The sequence below is a fragment of the Eleginops maclovinus genome, chromosome 23 (genome assembly GCF_036324505.1).
Source record: "Eleginops maclovinus isolate JMC-PN-2008 ecotype Puerto Natales chromosome 23, JC_Emac_rtc_rv5, whole genome shotgun sequence".
NCBI lineage: Eukaryota > Metazoa > Chordata > Actinopteri > Perciformes > Eleginopidae > Eleginops > Eleginops maclovinus.
In genome coordinates, this window is record NC_086371.1 from 22,351,900 (window position 1) to 22,379,830 (window position 27,931).

The window sequence follows — 27,931 nt, forward strand, 5'->3', positions numbered from 1 at the left end:
AGTCGAGTTCTCCCTTTAAAGTATGAAGCTGCGGCTGGAATCTCTCGAAAGCAGCCCCTATCTCCTCTCTTATTATTGAGCGTATTAGTGCCGACAGCTCCGAGTGGCTCACCTGCGAGGACTCACTCTCCACGGCGTTCTCCTCAGCTGCTCGTGTGTCATTCACTCCCGACAGGCCGCTGCTCTCGTTTAACGGCACTTTAGCCTTTTTGTGGGCTTTCTTTGATGCCATTATATTCCCCACATTATATTTCACTATGGACTTTGACTGAACAACTTGATCATCCGTTCATAACCGGATTTTTCAAAAGTTTGAAACGGGAGCTACACGCTCCTAAGTTTTACACACCACTTCCGCGCATGAGCAGTCAAGTTACATTTGATTGATTTTGCTAACTTATAACTTAACTTCTGAGGCAATTTACCTGACCTCTAGTGAGTGGCCCAGCCCTTCATATATTTTTCTGTTTGTGGCCCTCAGTGAAAAAAGACACCCCTGATCTTAACTATTAAATCAGAATATTTCCTTATATGTGTTCCAATCAGTTTGACATAACATAATCATGTGTTTGTATAGCAGCAGCAGTAGTAGGAGGAGTATTAGTAATAATCATGTGTGTAGTAGGAACATGATGATGATCAAAACATATTATTATTATTACTATTATTATAAATAATAATACAACAATATTATTATTGTTGTTTTATTATTTAAATTTTTCAATAATAATATAATCATGTGATTGTATAGAAGTAAAGATAATAATAATAGTAATAATAATAATAATGATGATGATGATGGTAATAATAATAATAATAATAATAATAGTAATAGTAATAATAGTAATAATAATAATAATAATAATAATAATAATAATAATAATAATAATAATAATAATAATAATAATAATAATAATAGTAATAATAATAATAATGATGATGATGGTAATGATAGTAATCATGTTTTATTTCTCTCTGTCTCAGTTCTATGAAGGCTATGGACAGACTGAATGTACTGCTGGATGCACCCTGACCATGCCCGGGGAGTGGAATGCAGGTAATGAATGACAGCTACTGTTTTATTCAGTCCAGTGTTAAAGGTCATTATTTTGATCATATTATGTCAACCTCAGCTTTTTTTTCTATCAAGTTTTGGTTGACTTAAAGTCTGGGCATTTCATTTTTAAACACTTTCTTAATTTATTTGAGTTTTGGCAAATGAAAACGGTTTTAATCAACAGATTATTCTTCACATTCTGACTCAGGGCATGTGACTGATATCTCAGCTTTACAATAACTTAACTTATTTTAAAGCCTTACTCTGTAACCTTGACCCGCAGGTCACGTTGGAGCTCCTCTGCCTTGTAACTCCCTCAAACTGGTGGATGTGTCTGAGATGAACTACTTGGCTGTAAACGGGGAGGGAGAGGTAAACCACAAAGACCACAACTCTGTCTTTTATATATATTTGTATGATAAAGTACTTAATTTATAACTTTGTGCTTGTTTCTAGGTGTGTGTGAAGGGCCCTAATGTGTTCCAGGGCTACCTGAAGGAGCCAGAGAAGACGGCAGAGGCTATCGACGTAGACGGATGGCTGCACACTGGAGACATTGGAAAATGGCTTCCTGTAGGTTCAATTTGAATTCAACCCTCCAACTTCTGTATCTCTTACAGCCTGCAGACGTTTGATCAGATGTGTGTGTGTTGACAGAATGGCACGCTGAAGATCGTGGACAGGAAAAAGCACATCTTTAAGCTGGCCCAGGGGGAGTACATCGCTCCAGAGAAGATAGAGAATGTGTACATGAGGAGCGACGCAGTGGCACAGGTGTTTGTGCACGGAGACAGTCTGCAGGTAGGTGGAGGATACCTATTATTACCTGTTTAACTGCAGCAAAATCCTCGGCTCAATCAATCACATTTATATTTACATCCCAATATCACAAATTACACATTTGTCTCAGGGGGCTTTACTAAGATGACCAGGTGTCCAGCATTTTCATCATTTTCTCACACATTTAATTGACAGTCGTCCATTTAAAACTTGGCTTTTATCCAAAGATGTTTAGAAAACAAGAGACGGCTATCACCATTAGCTGTGTCAGATGTCAATCAATCAACAGAGAAATGTATTTTACTTATGGGTGTAGCAATGGAGGGCGACTCCCAGAGAGTTTTTGTGAGATTCGCCGGATTTTTCTTTCAATTGCACACATATACTAATACGTTTTGAAGCGATATTTCCCCAAAACTCACAAGAAACCCCCGGATAGATATTATTTCAAACTAAACTAGCTCTTAGCAATGCAGTATTATGTATTGTCCCACATTGTCCCACACAAACATATTCTTTGTCCCATATATGGCTTGTTGGCACCTGGTCACCCTAGCCTTTACTGTGTTTTCACAGCATAAACCCTCTGACCTTAAGCCCCTGCAGGGTACAAGGAAAACTCAGAGAGAAACCCCGCAATTAACGTGAAAGAAAAACTGGAAAACATCAGGAAGAGCAGCATAGGAGGGATCTCTCTCCCAGAAGGGAAAGATGTGGAATATATGTTGTGTGTATGGATTTACACACAGTCTGCTTGACAAAAACGCTAATGTGAAGAAGGATCCAAATGATGGATCCAAAACCTCAGGGATAATGCCTTGGATTCTGAGTTAATAACATGCTATTATGTACAGTGGGGCAAAAAAGTATTTAGTCAGCCACCAATTGTGCAAGTTCTCCCATTTAAAAAGATGAGAGAAGCCTGTAATTTTTATCATAGGTATACCTCAACTATGAGAGACAGAATGAGAAAAAAAAATCCAGGAAATCACATTGTAGGATTTTTAAAGAATTAATTTCAAATGATTGTGGAAAATAAGTATTTGGTCAATAACAAAAGTTCATCTCAATACTTTGTTATATACCATTTGTTGGCAATGACAGAGGTCAAACGTTTTCTGTAAGTCTTCACAGGGTTTCCACACACTGTTGCTGGTATTTTGGCCCATTCCTCCATGCAGATCTCCTCTAAAGCAGTGATGTTTTGGGGCTGTCCCTGGGCAACACGGACTTTCAACTCCTTCCAAAGATTTTCTATGGGGTTGAGATCTGGAGACTGGTTAGGCCACTCCAGGACCTTGAAATGCTTCTTACGAAGCCACTCCTTCGTTGCCCTGGCGGTGTGTTTGGGATCATTGTCATGCTGAAAGACCCAGCCACGCTTCATCTTCAGTGCCCTTGCTGATGGAAGGAGGTTTTCACTCAAAATCTCACGATACATGGCCCCATTCATTCTTTCCTTTACACGGATCAGTCGTCCTGGTCCCTTTGCAGAAAAACAGCCCCAAAGCATGATGTTTCCACCCCCATGCTTCACAGTAGGTATGGTGTTCTTTGGATGCAACTCTGCATTCTTTCTCCTCCAAACACGACGAGTTGAGTTTTTACCAAAAAGTTCTATTTTGGTTTCATCTGACCATATGACATTCTCCCAATCCTCTTCTGGATCATCCAAATGCCCTCTAGCAAACTTCAGATGGGCCTGGACATGTACTGGCTTAAGCAGGGGGACACGTCTGGAACTGCAGGATTTAAGTCCCTGGCGGCGTAGTATGTTACTGATGGTAGCCTCTGTTACTTTGGTCCCAGCTCTCTGCAGGTCATTCACTAGGTCCCCCGCGTGGTTCTGGGATTTTTGCTCACCGTTCTTGTGATCATTTTGACCCCACGGGGTGAGATCTTGCATGGAGCCCCAGATCGAGGGAGATTAGCAGTGGTCTTGTATGTCTTCCAGTTTCTAATAATTGCTCCCACAGATGATTTCTTCACACCAAGCTGCTTACCTATTGCAGATTCAGTTTTCCCAGCCTGGTGCAGGTCTACAATTTTGTCTCTGGTCTCCTTTGACAGCTCTTTGGTCTTGGCCATAGTGGAGTTTGGAGTATGACTGTTTGAGGTTGTGGACAGGTGTCTTTCATACTGATAACGACTTCCAAAAGGTGCCATTAGTACAGGTAACGAGTGGAGGACAGAGGAGCCTCTTAAAGAAGAAGTTACAGGTCTGTGAGAGCCAGAAATCTTGCTTGTTTGTAGGTGACCAAATACTTATTTTACCGAGGAATTTACCAATTAATTCTTTAAAAATCCTACAATGTGATTTCCTGGATTTCTTTTCTCATTCTGTCTCTCATAGTTGAGGTATACCTATGATAAAAATTACAGGCCTCTCTCATCTTTTTAAATGGGAGAACTTGCACAATTGGTGGCTGACTAAATACTTTTTTGCCCCACTGTACATACTGAGAAAGAGAGACGTCTTAGCCTATAGCAGCATAGCTAGGGGCTGGTTCATGGTAAGCTTGAGCCAACCCTAAGCTTTATTGAAAAGTAAAGTCTTAGGCTGCTCTTAGCGAGCTTTCACATGATTTACTCTTTGCTCAGAGCCTTGCGGTGACAACTGCTAGTTAAGTTTCGCTTCTGAGGTTACCTCCCCTGCTAGCTTGCACGACTAATTGGTTGCGCGCCGGGTGTCAGCAACTTAAAGTGAGACAATTTTGGATGGTGTGCGACACCGAGGTGGGCACTTTAGCTTCGTTGGCGACAACACCATCTCCCCATAAAAACACAACAGCAATGTCAGCCCAGAGCTGTTTTACCTAAAGCAGCATAACTAGAGGCCATATCAAGGTAAACCTTAGCCAGCCCTATAAGCTTCGTCAAAAAGTCTTAAGCCTGCTCTTAAAAGTGAAGATGGTGTCTGTCTCCTGATTCCTTCTGACATGAGTAAGGGAGTAGTGCATTATGAAGTCCTAAAGATCTGTGCTGCGTTTATTTTGAAGGCGTGTCTGGTAGCTGTGGTGGTTCCTGACCCTGACTTCCTGTCTGGCTGGACCAAGAGGACTCTGGGACTGGAGGGCAGCTTCCAGGAGCTCTCTGGCAAAGCGGTAAGACATTTGAGGTTGTGGCTGAACATGGAGGAAAAGGAGAAAGACATAAATACATCGACAACAAGAGCACTAAAGAGTTTAATTAACATTTCAATTAATAAAGAAGACCAGCTTACGCATTGCTGACAACTCACTTTGACTTTGTAAACTTACAATTCAGCCACAAACAATCTACAAAAATGTGTGACAAATTAAATTGTTAAAGGCAACACATGCACATTCTTTGCTCTCTGGATATGACTCAGCATCATGACTTTCCTGTAGGGTGTTATAAAGGTTTTGGTGCATGTAAATGGTCTGTAAAGGCTAAAATCCCTATGTTACCTCCAGAGTTTCTCCCCTAAAAGAACCAACACCAGGAGATACTATTGCAGTTGCATGGGCTTATTTAAAAAAATAACTAATATTTAAATCTTTATCTATTTAAAATAATATACACTCTTCTAATTGTTTTTCATTCTTTCTCTATGTATATGTATATATATATATATATATATATATATACATATATATATACATATATATGTATTTGTCAGATAGAGGTCTCAAGAGGAGCATGGCCAATCATAATACGTTTGTTAAAATACATTTTTAGAAATCCAGATACCAGCACAAGACTACTCCCATCAAACATGTGTGCAATTTAGTGTGTGTGAAAACTAGTTGGCAAGCAGAAGATTCCAAACGGATAACTAAAAGTCATCTGAACAAAAAGTGAGGGTTTTCAGTTCAACATTGATTCGTAAAAAATATATCTCCTGTATCCAGTGTTATTAAAAGAGCTTTTGACATAATTTCTCTGAGGTGCCTTTTTTTTCTTCTTGTCTCTCCAGGAAGTAAAGGCAGCCATCTTTGAGGATATGATGCGACTTGGGAAGGAAGGAGGCCTCAAGTCCTTTGAGCAGGTAAATCACTCACCTTTAAATATCCTCACTGTTCCACTACGCAGCGATGCTGAATTGTCTGCCTGGAGGTGAAAGGCTGTAAGACAACAAAAGAAGCATTGCACAACTTAATTTCAATCTTTTTTTCTTCATTTCATAAAAAAAAAAAAATGTATTGACCTAAATCGACTTGAATTTACTTCTTAAGATAACAAAAAATAAATAATCATGAACGCAAAACCTTTATCAATATTTTCATGCTGAGTTGCGCTTTTTTCTTTTATTATTTGTCAGAAAAAACAATCAAAAATAAACAATTAATCATTTTGGAAATAATCATTAGCACATTTAAATAAAAGATGTTTTATATAAACTAACATATAAACTTTCTTTAAAATATATTCTTAAATGAATTGCATAATTATGACTTTTCTTCCGATTTAGTTCCATTGATGCTTATTGTTTAAAAACAACTAAAGGTGGGGAAGAATCGCCTCGCATGAGATTGGCCGAGGCATTATTGGTGTTTACTCGCGTCACTCAAACTTGATGCGCTGTCAAGGCTTAAGTCCATTTAGAACAATTCGTAACGTTAGCCGGTCACTTGAATCTGAAAGATCAATACTTTAAAAATGATTATTTAGTTATTTACTATTTATTTGTTTCGGCATCATTTGTGTTTCCCCGTGTCAAGGAGGCGGGGCTTATCACCATTTAGAAACCAACAATGTTTCATTGGCAATGGCCGATATCACCACTTTCAGGAATCTATTTATGTATTTATTTATTCATTCATTCATTCATTTATTCATGTTTTCTTTATTTTCTTTCGTCTTAACAATCATCCCGTTTAACATAACCTGCCAACATTTGTTTGTGTTTCCTTTTAGGTGAAGTCCATCTACGTCCACACTGAGCTGTTCTCCATCGAAAACGGCCTGCTCACTCCCACACTGAAGGCGAAGAGGAACGAGCAGCGACAGTACTTCAGATCCCAGATAGACGAGATGTACTCCGGGATCAAAATGTGAAACAAAGACTAAATGGACACTCTACCAAAGGGGTTTTCTTAGATGAAGGGAAGCTAACACAAAGGGAAGCAACTGAAGAGATCCTCTCAGACCAAAAAAAACATGTTTAGTTACCCTGGAAACAACAGCAACAGGAAGTGATGAAGCTTTAAAATGGAACTTGATTCAGAGCATTTAGTACAAAATCAATGACGATCTAGGGCATGGAATTCAAGAGTACATTTTTAAGATTAACATTGTTTGTCTGTTGATGAAACCGTTATGTCGTTATGTGATGAAGTGTTGATTCTAACAAGCTGTTTTGTGATAACATCTCCATGAGGGGTGTTTCTTAAAAGGGAAAGTGCAGCTTTGTAGCGTCAGACAACTCAGGATTTCACACACAGTACCTCCAAAACACACAATTTTAACTCCAAGGATAGAGGAAGGCCTAAACGGGTTCAATGAAGGTTTTGCAGCTTCACAAACCATACATTTCATGTCTTTGATATGATTATTTGTCAGATGTCATGATTTTATTTTAATATGTTTCTTGAGTTTGTTTTGAAGTGGAAATCCACAATTTGTAACGAGATTATTGTCAGTGAATATTTATAAGCTTGGATCCAATAAGGACCCAGGGAACATTCAGCGTGAGCCATATTTAAGATAATCTGAACAAAACTAGCTGGAATGCCGGTACTAAATAAGAGAGGACACTGTCAATGTTTAATTTATTTATGAAGGGATGATGATTTGTTGAAGAAATTGGTTTTGTTAAATTATTATAATTACATGCTTTAGGGGGAGACTATACATCTCCAAATAAAATTCTTCACAACTTGATTAAAGTCCTTAGGAATGTTTATAGTGAAATATGAATTCTTAATCATTTTAATCTGTCATCAAATTTGTTTTGTAAAAATTGTAATTAAAATGTATCCGAAGAGTAGTGGGAGTCCCATGTGTGTTGCTTCATCAGGGCTTTGTGACCATGAAAAACTATTTCAATAGTGATTCAAATGATGTTGACTTAAATGTATTTGCGTATATTTTATTCAAAAATGCATTTACCTTTTTTCCTCTTTTATTGGGGGCATGGATTTTATTGTTTGCATGCACAAGGCTGAGCTATTATATTTAAAAGAAAAATGTTTTTGCTTATGGGTTTCAACTATTTCTTGTGTTAGATAGTTACATTATTGAAACGACGTTTTAAAATACGGAGCATATTTTGAACCATTTCGCTCTCCGTAGGACCAACATTTAAGTAAATCTTTTCGGGGTCGTTTGTTTGTACACATTTTCAGTTCCAAAGTTTATTTTAAGAACAATACAACCAATATTTTATATCAGTATACTTTAGTGTAAAACGTTGTTATTTTGAAAAAGGAAAACTTAAGTTTTGAGATACAACTTTAAACTTAATGAATTATGATCGCCCTTCAACCTCCCTAGTATTTGGAATGGTAGAGTCCAAAACAATTCAAGCATTTTGCGGGAAGCAAGCGGAAGCAACTCGAGCTACGGAGCGTTTACAAAACAAACTTGACACTAAACTATACTACAGTCGACTCAATGAGGTAAGACATATTAAACACGAGTTATAAGTTATAATCGGCTTTTCCGTTAGCTAAATAACACATTAAATATTGTTAAATGCTTTCGCGGTGACAGTACTTTACACGTTACTGTCATTTCGAAAAAGATGCACGTTAAATAAGAGGCTTCACTAACAGAAGCGCTTTGTCGGTTTAAAGTGTCGTAAGCAGCTCAGAGGAGCTAAGCTATTACAAATGTTGTTACAACTTATTAGAAAAACACAAATTGTGGCATTTGTAAGGCATTTATTGCGTTTATTACATGAATGTGCTTCTTGACTGAATAGAGTGTTGTTTAAGGCTAGCCACATAACAGGTAAATGATCATACGTGACAAAAAAACAAAATAGATAAGGTATTACATTTATTAATAAATATAATATAAACAGGCATTAAATATTTAAAAACACAATATTAGAGGGTATTATATTCTTAAAACACACATAAGAAGGTATTACAAAAAATAGGATAAGAATATTACACATATAAAAACACATAATATAAATGGGTATTAAATATATAAAAAACACTGCTAGATACTGTAAAAGTGTATTACATGTAAGAACTTAAGGGGGTTATGTATAAAAATAGAAAGATGGTATTGTATATATATATATATATACATATAAGGTATTATTGGAAATGACATAAAAATGTTTAATTATTATAAATAAAAATTATAATTTGTGTTAACTTGACACTTTAAGCCTAAAGTATAACAAAAATACATGTATTTAGTCTTGTCTCCTTTGTTTCCACAGTCCCGTAAAAGGCAGAGGAGCCAAAGTGGGCACAGTAAAACAACATGAGAGCAAAGTGAGTTGATGGCCAGTGATCTGAGGAAAAATGGAATTAACAATTTGATGAAATGTTTGGATGATGAAAGGTTTTCTTTTTCTCTGTTGTGTTGAAATCCAGAAAGATTTGTCTAATGAGAACATAGATTCTCCCAACCTGTCCGCTATAGACAAAGCTAGCTTCCTGGTGGGACTGCAGCTAAACCATGGTGAGTCAGCGATATCAATGTAAAGTTGGTGTCACTATTTAACTGAATACACATTATTTGGCTTTGAGGGGTTAATATGTAGGGACATGGAGTAGAATTAGCAACTGTAACAAATTTGGAGGAATGTTTCCGATAATTATCCATCCATCCATCCATCCATCCATCCATCCATCCATCCATCCATCCATCCATCCATCCATCCATCCATCCATCCATCCATCCATCCATCCATCCATCCATCCATCCATCCATCTTCTCCCGCTTTTCCGTCAGAGTTGCGGAGGTAACAGCTCCAGCAGAGAGCCCCAAACTTTCCTTTCCCTGGCCACATCAACCAGCTCTGACTGGGGGATTCCAAGACGCTCCCAGGCCAGCGAAGAGATATAATCCCTCCACCTGGACCTAGGTCTACCCCTCGGTCACGTGCCTGAAACACCTCCCTATTGAGGCGCCCAGGTGGCATCCTCACTAGGTGCCCGAACCACCTCAACTGGCTCCTTTCAACGCAAAGGAGCAGCGGTTCTACTCCGAGTCCCTCCCGGATGACTGAACTTCTCACCTTATCCCTAAGGGAGATGCCAGCCACCCTGTGGAGAAATCCCATTTCCGCCGCTTGTATCCGCGATCTTGTTCTTTCGGTCATGACCCATCCTTCATGACCATAGGTGAGGGTAGGAACGAAGATGGCCCGGTAGACAGAGAGCTTTGCCTTCTGGCTCAGCTCTCTTTTTGTCACAACAGTGCGGTAAAGCGACTGCAGTACCGCTCCCGCTGCTCCGATTCTCCGGCCCATCTCACGCTCCATTGTTCCCTCACTCGAGAACAAGACCCCGAGATACTTGAACTCCTTCACTTGGGGTAAGGCTTCATTCCCTACCTGGAGTGGACAGTCCATCGGTTTCCGGTTTCCTGAGAACCATGGCCTCAGATTTGGAGGTGCTGATCCTCATCCCAGCCGCTTCACACTCGGCCGCGAACCGATCCAGTGAGTGCTGAAGTTCACAGACCGATGAAGCCATTAGGACCACATCATCTGCAAAAAGCAGTGGTGCAATCCTTAGCCCACCGAACTGCAGACCCCATCCCCCACGACTACGCCTTGAAATCCTGTCCATGAATATCACAAACAGGATTGGTGACAAAGCGCAACCCTGGCAGAGGCCAACCCTCACCGGAAATCGGTCCTACGTGCTGCCGAGGACCCGGACACAGCTCTCGCTTTGAGAGTACAGAGATTGGATGGCCCTGAGTAGAGACCCCCTCACCCCATACTACCGCAGCACCTCCCACAGTATCTCCCTGGGAACCTGGTCATACGCCTTCTCCAAATCCACAAAGCACATGTCGACCGGATGAGTGTACTCCCAGGCCCCCTCCAGGATCTTTGCGAGAGTGAAAAGCTGGTCCGTCGTTCCACGACCAAGACGAAAACCACATTGTTCCTCCTCAATCTGAGGTTCGACAATCGGCCGGACCCTCCTTTCCAGTACCTTAGAGTAAACTTTCCCGGGGAGGCTGAGTAATATGATGCCTCTGTAATTGGCACACACCCTCTGATCCCCCTTTTTAAAAAGGGGAACCATCACCCCGGTCTGCCACTCCTTCGGTACTATTTCCGACTTCCACGCAATGTTGATGAGACGTGTCAACCATGACAGTCTCTCAACACCCAGAGCCTTCAGCATTTCTGGGCGGATCTCATCCACCCCCGGGGCTTTGCCACTGTGGAGCTGTTTAACTACCTCAGTGACTTCCCCCTGTGAGATTGGAGTTGATCCCCCTTCATACTCTATCTCCGCCTCTAACATAGGGGGCGGAGTTGTCGGATTCAGGAGTTCCTCAAAGTGTTCCTTCCACCGCCCTAACACCCTATCAGTTGAGGTCAACAGCGTCCCATCCTTACTGTACACAGCTTGGATGGTTCCCTGCTTCCCCCTCCTAAGGTGTCGGACGGTTTTCCAGAACAACTTTGGTGCCGACCGAAAGTCCTTCTCCATGGCTTCTCCAAACTTCTCCCACACCCGCTGCTTTGCCACGGTCACTACTGAGGCTGCTGCCCTTCAGGCCTGTCGATACCTTGCAACTGTGTCAGGAGTACCCAGGGATAACATATCCCGGAAGGCCTCCTTCTTCAGTCGGGCGGCTTCCCTGACCACCGGTGTCCACCAGGAGGTTCAAGGGTTACCGCCCCTTGAGGCACCTAAGACCTTGAGACCACAGCTCCCCGCCGCAGCTTCGGCAATGGAGGCTTTGAACACCGCCCACTCTGGTTCAATGTCCCCAGCCTCCACAGGGATGCCTGAAAAGCTCCGCCGGAGGTGTGAGTTGAAGGCCTCCTGGACTTGGGATTCCTCCAGACGTTCTCAGTTCACCCGCACTACACGTTTGGGCTTACCAGGTCTGTCCAGAGGCTTCCCCTACCACTCGACCCAACTCACCACCAGATGGTGATCAGTTGACAACTCCGCCCCTCTCTTCACCCGAGTGTCCAAAACATACGGCCTCAGGTCCGATGATACGATAACAAAATCGATCATGGACCTTCTGCCTAGGGTGCTCTGGTACCACGTACATTATTATTATGATGATGTTAATATCATTTGAAAATAGAAATGCTATAAAAGTGTTATAGTGAGTAAAATGTCTCAGTCAGGAAAAAAAGGAAATAACCATTTGAATTCAATTACTTTTTAAATCCAATGATTTTTTAAAGCCTAACACAGCACTTTATACGGTTGCTGCGTTATAAATTCTGTGTATAAATTGGAGATTAAAGGAATACACTTTAAAAAAAGACAAAAATCTAGGATATTATCTCAAATTAAACTGGTACATTCCCAAGAAAAAGAGTTGAATATGAACATAGATAATAAGTAAAGAGTGAAGTGTTCCAGTTCACAGAGAGGCTATGGAGCAGTGAGTTGTCTGCCAGCCAGAGGAGAGTTGTTGTATAGAGTTATTGCAGTGGGCAGTAACTCCTGTACCTGTCCTTGTGACAACAGAGCTGGAGCAGTCTGTTGGAGAAGGAGCTCCGCTGTCCTTCCAGCTGCAGGTGGAGAGGGTGGGTGGGGTTATCCATGATGGACAACAGTTTGTTCAGAGTCCTCCTCTCCACCACAGCCTCAAAATTGTCCAATATCAGATAAACTCTTGTGTTTCCTAGGCAACCCTCTTCACAGCACCGCCGTGGGAGAAGATTTAAACGTCTTAGACGAGGAAGAGGCAAGCAGAAAAAAGCCTGGCGGAAAGGAAATTCCTCAGACGTCGAAGGATGCCGGTAAACAGCGCGGAGCTGCGGAGAAGAGGAAGGATGGAGAGGAGAAGAAAAAGAGGAAACCTGCTGTAGGGAGGTGAGGTCACACAGAGGTTATTTCCCTTTGACAGAGATCATGATGAAAGTCCTGCTCTTGAGTCAAAGTATTTCTCTGTCTCTGTGTCCTGACCAGGCCGGGGAAAAATCAGCTGGTGCAGAAAGGCAAGAAGAGAAAGAGCGGGATGTCCAGTGACCCTGAGCCACAGGTAAGGACGAGAACAATAAAGACTGCGTTCAGACCCCATAACAGCTGCTAAACCTGACAAACTGTAAATGATTATAACAGTCCGCTTTGCAGTCTGCCATGTGAAGAGACGCAATGTATTCTGGGGTGGTCGAGTCCAATAAGCTTATTACTCATACGCAGAAATTCTTGCTGACCTATTATACATCCATGCTTTCTTGCGGGCACATACTTTGCCTGAGTGCGCTGCATTCTTAGTTTTATGTCTCCAATAACACAGGAAGTGTCTGAAGTGTACAATAAATGTGATAATGACATTGTGAAAGTAGCATTAGGAACTCCAAAAAGGAATACTTATATGACTGGTCGAGTTGAAAAGGTATGATTTTTCACTCTTTTTTCCTCCTTAGGAGCAGTCTGACAAAGAAGTGCTCTCTTCTGAGGAAGAGGATGGGGGAGATGACAGGAACTGGGTAAGGACTAACTCTTGGAGTTAGATGCTTGCATCAGCAGGAATTTCCAATTGTTTTGTGACTTTTTTTCATGTTATTTACTCAGTGCCCAAGTCCAAAGAAGGCCAACGTGTATAGTTTGGGCAGAAGCAGAAAGTCTTTATCTGAGGAGTCTGAATCTAGGAAGTCTTCATCAGGTAAGAGAAAAAAATGTTCAACCTTTTAACAAGAGTTAGTTTGAAATTTTAAGAATTATACTTATGTTCTTTGGTGTCAAGAGATGGATGAAAATAATACAATATTAATAATAATAATAATAATAATAATAATAATATATTAACAATAAAAAAAATAATTAACAAAAAGATAAAAGAAAATTACAATAAAAGATATAATAAAGATAATATTAACACACAATAAATATATTAAAAGGGTAATATTAAATAGTTAACAACAATAACCCAAAAATATAATAGAACATGTTCAATAAAAATATAAAAACAATACTGTAAACATTTCTAACCAGAAAATCAATTTAGGATAGCAAAATAAAAAAACCGTTTGAAAAGCTGCTATAAAAAATAAATCAATATAGAAAGAAAAAGTAAAATTCAAACCTGAAAAAGGTTAATTAATATATATAATTAAAAAATATAATGTAAAAAACGTACAAATATATAATAAAAATGTTACTACAGAAAAACTGTAAATAGAACATAAATAAAGAGTGAAAATATATTTTTAAAAACGTTACTAATATTATAACAAATACGTTAAATATAACTTTGAAAAATGAGAATCAATGGCACCCTCATATCCAAATATTCAGTGATCTAGAAGTTGGTGGCCAGTAGCTTAGCTTAGCAGATAGTCAGGCTAGCTGTTTCCCCCTTTTTCCAGTGTTCATGCCATGCTAAGTTTAGCTAACTGTCTCCTGGCTGTGACTTCATATTTAAAATTCTATATTCATATATGTATTTTCCTTCTCATCTAACTCATTTTTTAGGCAGTGCCTCTACTGAACCAGAGAAGGCCAGCACTGATAGACAGAGGAAGAGAAAGCGGGGGGGTCGGGGGGGGACACAGTTAGAGGTGGTGCTGAAAACCTTCCTGGACTTCTGCGAGCAGTACAGGTAAACTCTAGTCATGTCACCATGTTACACTCCTCACAGTTTTAATACTTTTTTATTGCAAGTATTGCAGTTGGAGATGTTAACATTCTCTGTGTGTTTCAGGGAGTCTTTGGAGTCCAACACGTTGAAAAAGTGTGTTGATTCTTTCTCCTCCAATGTGGAAAATCAGCTGTTGGAAAAGGTCAGATAAGAGAACATAGTGCGGAGTTACAAGTATGTTTCTAAACTGCATTCTTTTATTCCTATAAGAAATAATCAAATGTTTGTAAAACAGGAAGACAGTGCTATACTTTTTAGAGCTTTTGAATCATTATTATCTTTAGGCAAATAAATTAATATAAATTCAATCAAAGTATTTCTTCCTTAAAAAATAAGTGTTAAACATCAAACCAGACGGGAAATATATAAATTAATCAGGATTTTAATCAAACAAATGTAAATTCTTTGTGTTTTTTGTCCCCAGATCTCTTCTACCAAGGAGCTAAAAGTTTTAAAAAGAGAAAACACAAAGGTAACTATGGCAACCAGCTTTTATCCATGCTAACAGTTGATCTATCACTTTAGTCCATACTGAAATACGACGACAAATATGGGAAGAAGTGCGATTACATTTTCGTGTGCACAAGAGGTCATTTGTTCTTCACCTTCAGTGACGTGTAGCCCAGGCCCCTCCCACTTGGCAAGTCGATGATCCTGATTGGTGCGATACCGTGGAACCCCCCTGCCTGATACGCCTCATTTACATCACTATGTAACACTCCTACTTCTATTTGCTAGCACTCCAACACATTGTACATGATAGGCTAAGGGGTGGGACATCTCTAAGTCTGAGCCGGCCTGCTAACCGCTCAGACAGAGGGTGAAAAGAGGTGCTGCAGCACAGGCAGTATGAGAAACATAAAGAGCTTTATTAACATTAAAGCATGGAGACATGTCCCAGAAGAGGCACAGAATACAAATGTGATCCATGAGCACAAAATGGCCTCTTCAACATGTGAGGACAGCTTGACTTTCCTCTAGCGCCACCTTAAGGTTAATATTTTATGGTTTTCAATGAAATGTCTCAACAACTATTGTATGGTGTGGCATCAAATTTGTGGCTGACATTTATCTCGCTTTTGGCATAATTTATCTGAACTTTGGAGGTTCTCTGACTTTTCATGTAGCGCCATTATCAGCACAAAATTATAATTGACATATTGCCGTGTGTGTGTGTGTGTGTGTGTGTGTGTGTGTGTGTGTGTGTGTGTGTGTGTGTGTGTGTGTGTGTGTGTGTGTGTGTGTGTGTGTGTGTGTGTGTGTGTGTGTGTGTGTGTGTGTGTGTGTGTGTGTGTGTGTGTGTGTGTGTGTGTGTGTGTGTGTGTGTGTGTGTGTGTGTGTGTGTGTGTGTGTGTGTGTGTGTGTGTGTGTGTGTGTGTGTGTGTGTCAGGTGGGTTCTTCAATCCGTACAAAGACAAAGAGACTGTTTGATGCCAAACACGAGCTGATGAGGTGAGAGGCGGTTCAGATGCACCAACACATCAGTTTTCATTCTGAACCCATCTACTAATAAAAACATGTATGGTTCTAGCAGTGAGGTGCATCATTTATAAATAATAAATCAAATAATCACATTTAAAAAAAATCTAAGCTGTGTAAGTCTGTTTTTGGTTCATTTCAAATATTGTTATTAGGTATACCAAAAACATAAAAATGAAAGAATTTCCATTTCTTTCTGAAATTAATATCACACCTACAACAATACATTGCCACGGTATAGGAAACAAAAATGGTATTTATCGATATAACAGTGAAAATAAAATACGGAAACATAAGAATACATTTTTAAATAAATGAAATGAAAGGGGGGTGAAAGCAAAATTATTTTAACTACTTTTACTTCCTGTTAAGGTTCCTTCCATCCAATAACTCACAATGACTCCTCTTTTGATGCGTCAGGGGGGAGAGGCAGGTGTGTTTGCTGCAAAAGGAGAAATCTGAACTTAAAACGCGACTAGCTGATCTGAGACGAGGCCAAGCCTTCCTGCACGACATCAGAGAGCTCAACAGACAATACCTGGACTACCGACACAAACACCCCAAAGAACAAGAGATGGTATACACAACTTTAGCTAAACAACCTACTTTCTTTTTTATGGTTTTTCAATAAAACTGTCACACTGATACTCTCCTTCTTTCCTCTTCTGCAGTATGGTGCCTCCAGCTTGCCAGCTCTGCTATTGGAGGCGAAGCATACTCAGGCAGAAGAACTTCCCCAAAAAGGAAAAGTTCAACACCTAAAAAAAGGAACGAAGAAGAATAAGACTCAGAAATAATGCAATTGATACACAAAGACACACACTGCTGACAACCTGAATTGACTAAAGGAACTTTGTAATGAGTGAATATAAGGCAAATAATAACAGCATTTTCTTGTGTGTTATCGTTGAAAAAATATATATAGCCGGTTATATTTCCGGATGATAATAAATTATTTTATGCGTTGTGTTAAGTAAGTTTTTGATGTGAAATGTTCATTAAATGCATGTTTATAAAAGAGTTTCAGTTTCTCCGTTGTTTAAACATGTTCTGACACGACAAGTGATTGGTCGTCACGACCCCGGATAGATTTCTAAGCCAATGGACTGCTCCCTATGGTCAAGGTGCACCTGGTTTCTCCCGCCTACAAAGGGCGTGACGTTCCTGATTGGCTGAAAGTTAAAGCACAGTGACATTTCCTTACTCTCTAATAATAGTAAAGACAGTGCCTGTGTAATACTCACTTCCACCCCAGACTTATACTAAGAGGTACGTTTGTTTCTTTTTAAATACACACATATATATACTTCTGTTGTGAGTTTTTACTTCATTTTCTTTTTGACTGCTGTGGTTAACAGGGCTTGTTAAACCGGTTGTAGTATATGTTTTTATTTACCGGAAACTGGTTTCATTGGCGCTTTCACTCGATCGTTTGCTATTAACAGCAAACTTGCTCTATAACAACAGTACCATTTTAATTAAATATCACTCCCTGCAGGAGATACAGCTTACATGAGACTTTTAAGTCGAAATAAAGCATTTTCTTGGTTAGCGTTTTAATGAATATTGCCCATATTTGGTTTATCAGTGACTAAAGTCGGTTTACAACACACTCCTAATCATTCCTGCTTATTTGCGGACTCTGTTTGTTCACTGGAGTTTCGTTATGAGCTATTGCGATGTCGTAAATTGCAGGATGCATCAGCTCCAGCACTTAAATCAGACTTTAGTTCACCTGGAGTAACTTCAGCAGCTACCCTGCAGTATACAAAGCCATTCAAACTAGCAGCCTCACCAGCTTTGAGAACACTTTAATTATAATCATATCGTTGAAAGGCTGTGTGTAATGTACCATCCTGTCTTAGGTTACCTGTATCAAATAGGTTTTTAAAAGCGTCTGCTGTCCAGTAAGGAACTTCTTTTATTATTTCTTCATTTTTAATAACATTCAAATGTGAATCATACAGCAGGCTGCATTTCAATGGGTTACTTCACACAAATGCAAAGAAAAGACATTTCCCTACAGAGCATAGTTATCTTTTTTGGTATCTTGAAATTCCTTCTGCTACCCTCACTGGGGCTTGAACCACAGATGATACTGACAAACATTTTCAATGGTGTGCCTACATTTCAAAGAAATAGTCCCTGTGAACAAATCCTTACAAACTAGCTATACCAATTAATATAAATGCAGGGTTTCCTGTTGTGTGTTATAGAAGAGTGGAGATGTCTTAACATCAAACATAAACTTTTTAATTTAAGGACAGGACACGAGTAGAGGCTATTTCAGACAGAAAAAGCCAAACATTTATGAATGATTTTGTAAAATTCTGCCTAGATATTGGGTGACTTACTGCCTTGGCTAAACTATTTCCTGGAGGGAAAACCTGTATTGCTTTAGACATTTTTTTCCTAATAAATAACAATGTTCAAAATGTCATTATCAGCTTTCTTTTCAAAATGCTGATATCCATCCAGTTTCCGCCACGCTGTGGTAGTCATTCTTATTGAATAGAAAAATACAAATGGTTGGAGTACAACAAGCACAAACGTTTATCTGTTTCATGGTGGCCTATTGTATTTCATATTCATTGTGCCAAACAGCATGCAATTTGTATTGCAAGTAAAAACCTCAACACTCATTTAAAAAATGATTATGGATGTTTATGTGCTATTGTTACCCTACTTAGATCAAATTAAATCATTTATTTGACATATCTTACATTTGCAAAAATGAAGAAAGGCGTAAGAAGCTAAAATGTACTCTTTTTTTAATCATTTCACTTATATTACCCTTACTGTATAATGCTTATAGTGATACATATATTAATGAAGTTAACAAAGTGTATATATTAAACCATAAGATGGTTCTTGAATAGCCAACATGATAAAAGGTTTGTTATGAGTTATCATTTTTATAAACCATGCAAATGCTCTGGCAGTGTTCAGTACACACTGACTACAAGGAAGAGGAAGACAAAACATGTATCTACAAACAAGTTTGTGTTTTTATGTTTCCACTGTATGTATTTTCTGTTCTCTTCCTCTGAATTCGTGCGAGTAGGAACATGGCTGACGGGGACGTGCCGAGTGCTGAGGATACTGTGGACACCTTGAAATTGTCCGGAACAAGGTAATTATTGTACACTGATGACTATCTGACTATATGTTATGCCCCCTGCTCCATCAAATGTGGCTGTTAACACAGATTCAAAGTTTGGTTTCACTGGTGCTTTTAATCAAGTTTACTCGCTCGTTTGCTATTAACAGCAAACATGCTCTATAACAACAGTACCATTTTAATTGAATGTCACTCCCTGCAGGATATACAGCTTACATGACAAGTTGAAATACAGCGTTTTCTTGGTTAGCGTTTTAAGGAATATTGCCGTATTTGGTTTATCAGTGACTAAAGTCGGTTTACAACACACTGCTAATCATTTCCGCTTGTTTACTGACTCTGTTTGGTCCATCCAGTTTCGCTATGAGCTATTGCGATATCATAAATTGCAAGAATAAGCTCCAGTGGTGTAAAGTAACTAATCACATGTATTCAAGTACTGTACTGAAGTCCAATTTTGAGGCACTCAATGTTTTGCTACTTCCAACCCCACTACAATTCAGAGGTAAATCATGTACTTTTACTCTGCTACATTTATTTAGTTACTTTACAGATTAGGATGAATGATGGTAAATATGATCAGCCCTTAAATCAGATTTTAGTTCACCTGCAGTAAATCCAGCAGCTACCCTGCAGTATACAAAGCCATTCAATCTAGCTGCACCTTTACCAGCTCTGAGAACACTTTAATGATCAATCATTATAAAACATATCAGAGATATTATTCTGAAATGGACCAATCAAACAATGACTACTTTTACTGTCGCTACTTTAAGTACATTTAGATGAGAGTACTTTCTACTTTCACTGGAGGAACATTTTGAATGCAGGACTTTTACTGTGACAGAGTATTCCTACACTCTGGTACTTCTACTTTTACTCAAGTACAAGATCTGAGTACTTCTTCCTCCTGGGATCATATAAATTGGCCACATTTGGAATTATACATTGTGGAGTGATATTTATACCATATGATATGCTATTGTTACCCTACTAAATTAAATCATTTATTTGACATATCTTACATTTGCAAAAATGAAGAAAGGCGTAAGAAGCTAAAATGTACTCTTTGTTTAATCATTTCACTTGTATTACCCTTACTGTATAATGCTTATAGTGATACATATATTAATGAAGTTAACAAAGTGTATATATTAAACCATAAGATGGTTCTTGAATAGCCAACATGATAAAAGGTTTGTTATGAGTTATCATTTTTATAAACCATGCAAATGCTCTGGCAGTGTTCAGTACACACTGACTACAAGGAAGAGGAAGACAAAACATGTATCTACAAACAAGTTTGTGTTTTTATGCTTCCACTGTATGTATTTTCTGTTCTCTTCCTCTGAATTCGTGCGAGTAGGAACATGGCTGACGGGGACGTGCAGAGTGCTGACGACACAGTGGATGCCATAAAAATATTTGGAATGAGGTATTAATTATATGCTGATGACTATCTGACTATATGTTATGCCCCCCGCACAAAGGTTCTGGTAGTAGTGACTTTTTAGTAATATTGCACCTCTTTGTTCCCATTTCGTGAATTCCTTTCCTTTTTGTGTTCGCTTTTAATAACATTTTGATCCCTTCATGTCTCTTTGCAGCTGTTAACCTCTATTTGAAGAGTTCTTTTTTCTTTCTGAGTTATGTTTTTGTCTCTTTGAAGTCTTTCTGTGTCTGTACCGTCTTTGTAACTCTTTGATGTTGTTTTGAGTCTCTTTTGAGTTTGTTTGTCTCTTTAAAATTGGTTGTGTCTCTGTAACGTCTTTGTAACTCTTTAAAGTAGTTTTGTGTCTCTGTGTAGTTTTTTTTTGTGTCTCTGTAGTTGCTTTGTGATTATTTTGAGTCTTTTCCTGTACGTAGCTCTTTAAGTTTAACTTTGTTGATGAAGGCAAGAAGCTCCCCGATCATTTGGGTAACGGGGCCTGTGCTTGGTAGGCCTGTTTAGTAATCCATCCCTGTTTTCACGAGTGTGTGTGTGTGTGTGTGTGTGTGTGTGTGTGTGTGTGTGTGTGTGTGTGTGTGTGTGTGTGTGTGTGTGTGTGTGTGTGTGTGTGTGTGTGTGTGTGTGTGTGTGTGTGTGTGTGTGTGTGTGTGTTTATTTTTAGGGTGGGTGCAAAGCCTGAAGGCAGAAGTGAGCCTCCTGAGGAAACGGACTCTGTCCCCCACAGCTCTAGTGACCCTTACAAGTACAAGATGGACTATCCCTGCCTCGGAACCTGTCTGATTATCAACAACAAGAACTTCCACAGAAGCACAGGTAAATAAAAACAAAACACCCTTTCAGCAAAACACTAAGGTCTTTTACACTAGTCACTCATGTGCTATATTTTTCAAAATTACGAACAACCGTAAAATAGGTATTAAGAATGTCTTCTCTAATGTACATTTTCTACATCCCCCCTCCATAGTTTAATTGAAAAAAAGAAAACTAATTCATCATGTCTCATCTCATCACAATTACAGAAAAGAATATGGAAGCCCTTAGAGGCAGGAGAACCATTTCTAATGTAAATGTAATTTGTTTGTAACAAAAGTGTGTTCCTTCTATCATATCATGGAAATTGTACATAACACAATACAGTAGATTTATTTGAGAAATGGTAAAAAGGAATATACCGTACTTTTGTCACATTTGATCATTCTGATATTTTATTTGCATCAGATGGGACAACACAAAAGACTCAAACTAAAATGAGACCAATACTTTCTAGTGTTACATGTTCCTTACACATTCACTGACAGCTCGGTATTTATCTCTTCACTCATTTCCATCCTTGCCCAAATTACCTAACTTTATATTTACCGTCTATATCACCATATTCCCCTATGATCATTTTTTCAAATAACCCTTTTTCCCATCCTTGAAACGGCAAAACCTTTTTTTATTTCACATGTTCTCAAGTCTAACACAAGAGAGAAAACATTTTAATGATAATTAAAACATGTATTTCCATTTTTTCCCCCACTCTAGGGATGAATACTCGTAACGGGACGGATTTAGATGCTGCTGCTGCCATGAAGACCTTCTCTGAGATGGGTTATAAGGTCCAGTTTGCCAACGATCAAACCGTGAACGAGATGAAACAACTGCTATGTAACGGTAACAGAAACCACCGTTTTTGTATTCATCCGAAACTACCACTGTGTGAAAGAAAACGAAAACATCCTTTACAGACAAGTTTACTCGTCGTTTTATCTCAACTGTCGCTTGTTCCTCCAGCTTCCAAGGCAGACCACAGTCAGAATGCATCCTTTGCATGCGTGTTGCTGAGTCACGGAGATGATGGGGTGATATACGGGATTGACGGCTGTGAAAAGCTTGACGAACTGACAAAGTACTTTAAAGGAAACCGCTGTAGGGCTCTGGTCGGGAAACCCAAACTCTTCTTCATACAGGTATGAGAAATTAAACAATGTTAGTGACTGTAGTTTTCTAAATACTATAGTAGGAATAGGCGAAAAATAATCCAAGAATCTTCATCTGAAATTAACAGGATTTATTAATACAATGATACATTAAGTTTACAAAGGACACTCAGCCGAGGTCTTCTCCTATTCTCCTATTTAACTGGTCCACCTTCCACTTTCGAGGGGTTATCTGTCTACAGCTGTGTAGGAAGAAGGGTCGTTCTAACACTTTTCAAGTTGTTTTTTATTCAAATTGTATTTCCGGTCTCATCTTCTCTCATTGGTTAGTGGCAACGGGGCGGGTCTTCATCACATCCAATTTCGCCATCTTCTTCTGTCGCTCTCTTATGACGTAACCATATCACGTCTTATAATATTCTTGTTACACAATTCATCTGATATTTGTTGGGAATATTACATAATTAAACACATAATGATAGTTGATATTATAGCGTCGATAAGTGGGAGTTGGAGACTTTGTGTTTAGTATGTAACTCCATGCGTCATTCTCCTTATACTCAAATACACGATATACCATTAGCTACATGCTACTTGAGGCTAAAAACAATAACGTATGGTGACCGGAAGTTGAAGGTCCAGTCCGTCAGGAAACAGGGAATTATGTCCTTTAAAGTCCCGTTTCAATATATTGATTTATTCTCACATGACACATACCTCCTATGTGCTGTCCCTTGCCACATACGTCTTGAAATGCTCGTAGATAGCTGCAGACACCAATTTGACATTGAAAAGATATTATAGCAGAGGTTTATGAGCTGTGCCTACACGCAGGTTAAAAAATAAACATGATATATTGAATAAGGTTGTAGTGAATACCCCATTTTTGAATATCTGTAGCCCCTACGTGTCTTAATAAAGCACCTGCTAATAATTGGCTAAATGAATCTACTAAAAGTCGTCACAGCGAACATTAGCTGCCTTTAGCTTAGCGGTTTGGACGTGACCTCATGTGACTGGGGTCTGTCTTTAGCTGTTTACTTCTGGTGATTGCATTGATGCTTCACAAACATAACAGTTGGGTAATGATGCTGATATTATACTGCTAAAAAAGTGTTATGAAAGCCTGTTTGAAGCAGCACTTAGTCTCTGCAAAATCTCAAAAGCGAAGGGAAATATCCCATTGTGTTTCAGTCTAGGGAACCAGTGCGATTCTAGCTTCCTGGTTGATATTCAAAAAGATAACATACCTGTACCACTCTATAACAGCTCAGTACAGCTTACTCCTTCCATTTGAACCTTTAACAATAAAATATCAATTTAAATTCACTAAGCAATTGACTAAGAGCTTTCCAGTTTATCTTTGGGATTTCAAAGAAGGAACCTTCCCTATCTGTTCATGCAAACAAGGCTCTCTCTGGGTTTGCTGTTGGCAAAAGCCTGCAACAAAAACTGGCTCTGCTGAAATTCATTACAGCAGGATTTGCTCTCTGGTTTAATTTTGGGACGGTCCCTGTTGGCTAAATATCTAAGTCAACCAAAGCACTGTAAATGGTATCCTCTCACATCTGCACTGTTTGAAACTTTGATGGTTTTCAATCCAAGCAAGGAGAAAAAGGAAGTTCTGTTTTTCAAACTTTTGAAACTCCACACCAAATGTGGTTTTCTCTTTTTAAGTGCTGTTAAGTAAGGGATTAATGAAAAAAGAAAACTGACAGGATGAACAGAATGAAGAGCAGAGATTAAAATCACTTTTCTTTACTGGGGACAGTTTGGCCATCACAAATCCAAAGAGTCATGCTCTACACAAACATAAAAATAAAAATGTGGAAGGTATTCCACTGTGTTATCTTAAGGATAAAACTAAGTAAATGAGAACAGTGGTTGTTATTGCAGCTGTAAACCACATGCAATGTTTACAGACTCTCTGTAGCACCTTCACACTTGATGTACATCTATTGATGGTAACATATGCACCTGTGATCCCTGTCCTCTGCAGGCGTGCCGTGGGACAGGCCTGGATGAAGGAACCTGCGTCGAGACGGACAGTGTGGATGCCCAATCATCCTCATCTGAGAGGATTCCAGTGGAGGCCGATTTCCTCTATGCTTATTCCACTGCTCCAGGTAACTTATAACAGAAGTGAGAGAGAAGTACAAGGGAGTATAAAGACCATTTTAGTTTGAATAAAATATATATGCAGGGGGAAAAAACTCAGAAAAAACTCAGATTTTCCAAGATTTAAGTTGTGATTTAGAAAAAATATATAGTATGTAATATAGTAAAAATGAAGGAAATAATTCAGATTTCATCACAAAAACGCCATACCATAGTAAGCTTCTGGACTTTAAAGAGACATTGCTGTAAATTGAACTATTTAGAAGAAAACATAAAGAAAAAAAATTCAATTTCTGTTATCCTGAATGCCCAACTTTAATCATGTCTTCTTTATTTTTTTATCACCTGACTCTATAATTATTATTTACTACAATTCCTACATGGCTATTATACGGCGTGAGAGTTAAATACTTCTTGTCCTGCTATAATTTCCTCCATTTATGCATTATTTTCATGAAAAGACACACTGTCTGATATCTGTATAAAGCTGGTCTCCAGTATGTTTAATTAGAATGAATCGGCACTACAGTGTGTGATCGTGCTTTGTACTCAGAGGGTTAACACTGTCCTCCAGGCTACTACTCATGGAGGAACCAAAACAACGGCTCCTGGTTCATGCAGTCGCTGTGTGAGATGCTGCAGAGATTCAGCGGAGAGCTGGAGCTCATGCAGATCATGACCCGGGTCAACCGCAAGGTGTCACTGCACTTTGAGTCCTCCTCCAATTTGCCGGGGTTCAGCAGGATGAAGCAGATCCCCTGCATCGTCTCAATGCTGACCAAAGACTTCTACTTTCCTAAAAAGATAGAGCTTTCTTAACTACAATCAGAGTCTAAAAAACAGGTATTACTTTTTTTTTTACCGATTTCTACTCTACTCTTGGATTTTGTATTTTCTTTTCCATTCCCTTTTCGATTTCCATTGTTTTAAACTCTACCAGAGCACATACCTTGTTCGATTTATGACATTAAAATGACCGGACATCTTTCCGCGCATTGATATGACAGGACATTCTGTATTCCCTTGACCAGAGCGTCATACTTAGCAACAGTCTGTTGTCCTTAGCAGCGGTTCTGTTAGCAAAAATGATCAACCTCTGGAATGTTCAAATTGACCAATCAGATTTAAGTATTCAACTGAGCCGCGTAATAATGAGCCTTAACTTTTTTTATATGATTTGTTTTTTAGTGTTCGGTTTTAGAAAACGTTTTTAATTCCTGTGGTGCAGTAAAGGGTGTTGGGATAAACTCTAAGGATAAACTATGAGTTTACAACATACACTGTGTCTGCGTTTTAACAGTTTTTGAATGCAATAAATACACAAGAACCAATGGATCATCATAAAATATCAGGCAATGGCATAAAAAAAAAAAAAACAGCAAGTAAACAGGAATTATTTTATGGGGCAAATACTTAATTTTGCATTTTTTCCATCAACAAAACAATATCATTTAATATAATATTATTTATATGCTTTAAGAAATAGAATTTTCAGCGTCTACAAACCACCATATTTTATGCAGAAAAACAATATGATGAAACTAAGCAAAAAAAAAAACCCAAAATATTCCTGTAAGTCAAAAACAATAACTTAATATATAAAAGTAGTGACAGTTTTTCAAAAATAACAACAAACATGTTTTGAGAAAATGACTCGAGAAGTCTCTCAATAATGACTTAAAGGAATTATTTCATCACATAGAAATGGGCTTCCATACACCGCAAACCAAAACTCCTGACATGCCTGGCAAAAGTGGTTAAAAACACGCAACACTACAGTAAACTAAAATAAACTCAGGATTTACTATTTCCACAAAGATTTCTTTACAAAATGTTTGACTAAATGTGTGTCAATGGAAATTAGTTGAGTAGTTAAATAACCAGAAGCGGCCTCCTTTTTATATTTTTTTATATTCTGACTTTCAAACAGTCAGTCCATGTGTGGTCAGAGATAAAATGTAGTTTATTTTTAACCCTCCTGTTGTCATTGGGTCAAATTGACCCTGCCTCTTTATATTTTTATGTTGGAAAAATGTGGTTATTTCATCTAATTGCTACAAAAATCACATGACTTTTCTACGCTAAGAAAAATGTATTATCACTATTTGCATTAAATTACATTTATATTTGATCAAAATAGACTCCTGGCTAAACTTTGACATATACCAGTGATATGTTTGACATTAACTATAGTCAAAAACATTTTAAAACTCCAAAAAGTTAATTTCATTTGTTAATTAGGATTATTTTCTATAATGTGAAGGCTTAAAATGTGTATCCAAGATTTGGGTTATGATTTATACACTTTATACACAGGTTGCTGAGAACACAAAGGTTACATTTATATTAAGCCATTTGGTTTCTGCACCAGAAGGTGGCAGCATAATAAAAGTGGTGTCGCAATAAAGCGTCAGTAAGACACTTCAATATTACACCATCTTACAGTAACAAAGACTTTAGTCCATGTTCTAATTGAGGAATGTCAAGGACCTGACAATCTACATTTCCTTTGTTCTTCATTTTTGTGTACCTGGTTCTAATCTGTTCATCAAGTCTGATAAAGGCAATACTCCTAATATTAAGCCTGTTGTGTACTTTACCCCTGAAAACTGTAAAAAGAAATATGAATGATTAAAAGTTTATTAGGATTGTTATGTAAGTTATTGGCGACAGGTGGAACAAACAGCCACTGGAGAAAGAAGAGAACTAAAGAGGGTGTTCTTAGGGCCTTAAATGAAGTGCACTATTCCAGGAAGTAAAGATCCTTTTCTACATTTAACACAGATAATGTGTTTCAATGTGTGTGTGTGTGTGTGTGTGTGTGTGTGTGTGTGTGTGTGTGTGTGTGTGTGTGTGTGTGTGTGTGTGTGTGTGTGTGTGTGTGTGTGTGTGTGTGTGTGTGTGTGTGTGTGTGTGTGTGTGTGTGTGTGTGTGTGTGTGTGTGAGTGAGATAAGTAGATAACCCTGCTGGTCCGGAGGGCTGTAAGTAACAGTGTGACTGTATATAACTGCCCTCTGACGCCATAACATGCACTCAGTTTGTAGGTAGTAAAAACTGCACTTTTTAATCATCATATTTTCTGTTCCTGTATTTTGCATTAGCAAGTTTCTTTTCGTTGTAAACAGAAAGGGGCTGTTAAGGGGGGGCAAACTGTAAAACAAAATAGCCTAATTATAAAAGCTTCAATAGTGTTATTTTTTCAAGTGGACAGTTAAGTGGATAAGGTAAATAATAATACTAGTCAGGATTAAAACAGTAATGATTAATAGACTAA

At 38.6% G+C, this 27,931-nt stretch overlaps 3 protein-coding genes across 6 annotated transcripts in view; all 3 read left to right on the forward strand.

The window, feature by feature from the left end:
• Positions 1 to 7,790, forward strand: part of LOC134859829 (long-chain-fatty-acid--CoA ligase 1-like) — a 32,089-nt gene extending 24,299 nt beyond the window's left edge. For all 4 annotated transcript variants that reach the window (XM_063876556.1, XM_063876558.1, XM_063876555.1 and 1 more), the window contains exons 15-21: positions 985 to 1,057; positions 1,341 to 1,429; positions 1,514 to 1,630; positions 1,715 to 1,858; positions 4,837 to 4,941; positions 5,778 to 5,849; positions 6,719 to 7,790. In XM_063876556.1, the coding sequence (XP_063732626.1) occupies positions 985 to 1,057; positions 1,341 to 1,429; positions 1,514 to 1,630; positions 1,715 to 1,858; positions 4,837 to 4,941; positions 5,778 to 5,849; positions 6,719 to 6,859 (741 nt within the window). In that variant the 3' untranslated portion in view covers positions 6,860 to 7,790. The remainder of the gene's footprint in view (positions 1 to 984; positions 1,058 to 1,340; positions 1,430 to 1,513; positions 1,631 to 1,714; positions 1,859 to 4,836; positions 4,942 to 5,777; positions 5,850 to 6,718) is intronic.
• A 314-nt stretch (positions 7,791 to 8,104) lies between these two features.
• On the forward strand, positions 8,105 to 17,065 carry cenpu (centromere protein U). Its single transcript, XM_063876295.1, has 13 exons — positions 8,105 to 8,421; positions 9,201 to 9,255; positions 9,358 to 9,445; positions 12,609 to 12,795; positions 12,892 to 12,964; positions 13,353 to 13,415; positions 13,501 to 13,591; positions 14,401 to 14,527; positions 14,630 to 14,708; positions 14,991 to 15,038; positions 15,957 to 16,018; positions 16,466 to 16,622; positions 16,717 to 17,065. The coding sequence occupies exons 1-13, from the start codon at positions 8,417 to 8,419 to the stop codon at positions 16,840 to 16,842; spliced, it is 1,161 nt and encodes a 386-aa protein (XP_063732365.1). The 5' UTR covers positions 8,105 to 8,416; the 3' UTR covers positions 16,843 to 17,065.
• Positions 17,066 to 17,241: 176 nt separating this feature from the next.
• LOC134859666 (caspase-3-like) lies at positions 17,242 to 27,304 on the forward strand. The gene is made up of 8 exons (XM_063876297.1): positions 17,242 to 17,314; positions 19,110 to 19,178; positions 20,533 to 20,601; positions 21,278 to 21,429; positions 22,144 to 22,272; positions 22,393 to 22,568; positions 24,538 to 24,664; positions 25,231 to 27,304. The coding sequence occupies exons 2-8, from the start codon at positions 19,114 to 19,116 to the stop codon at positions 25,473 to 25,475; spliced, it is 963 nt and encodes a 320-aa protein (XP_063732367.1). The 5' UTR covers positions 17,242 to 17,314; positions 19,110 to 19,113; the 3' UTR covers positions 25,476 to 27,304.
• Positions 27,305 to 27,931: the final 627 nt, after the last annotated feature.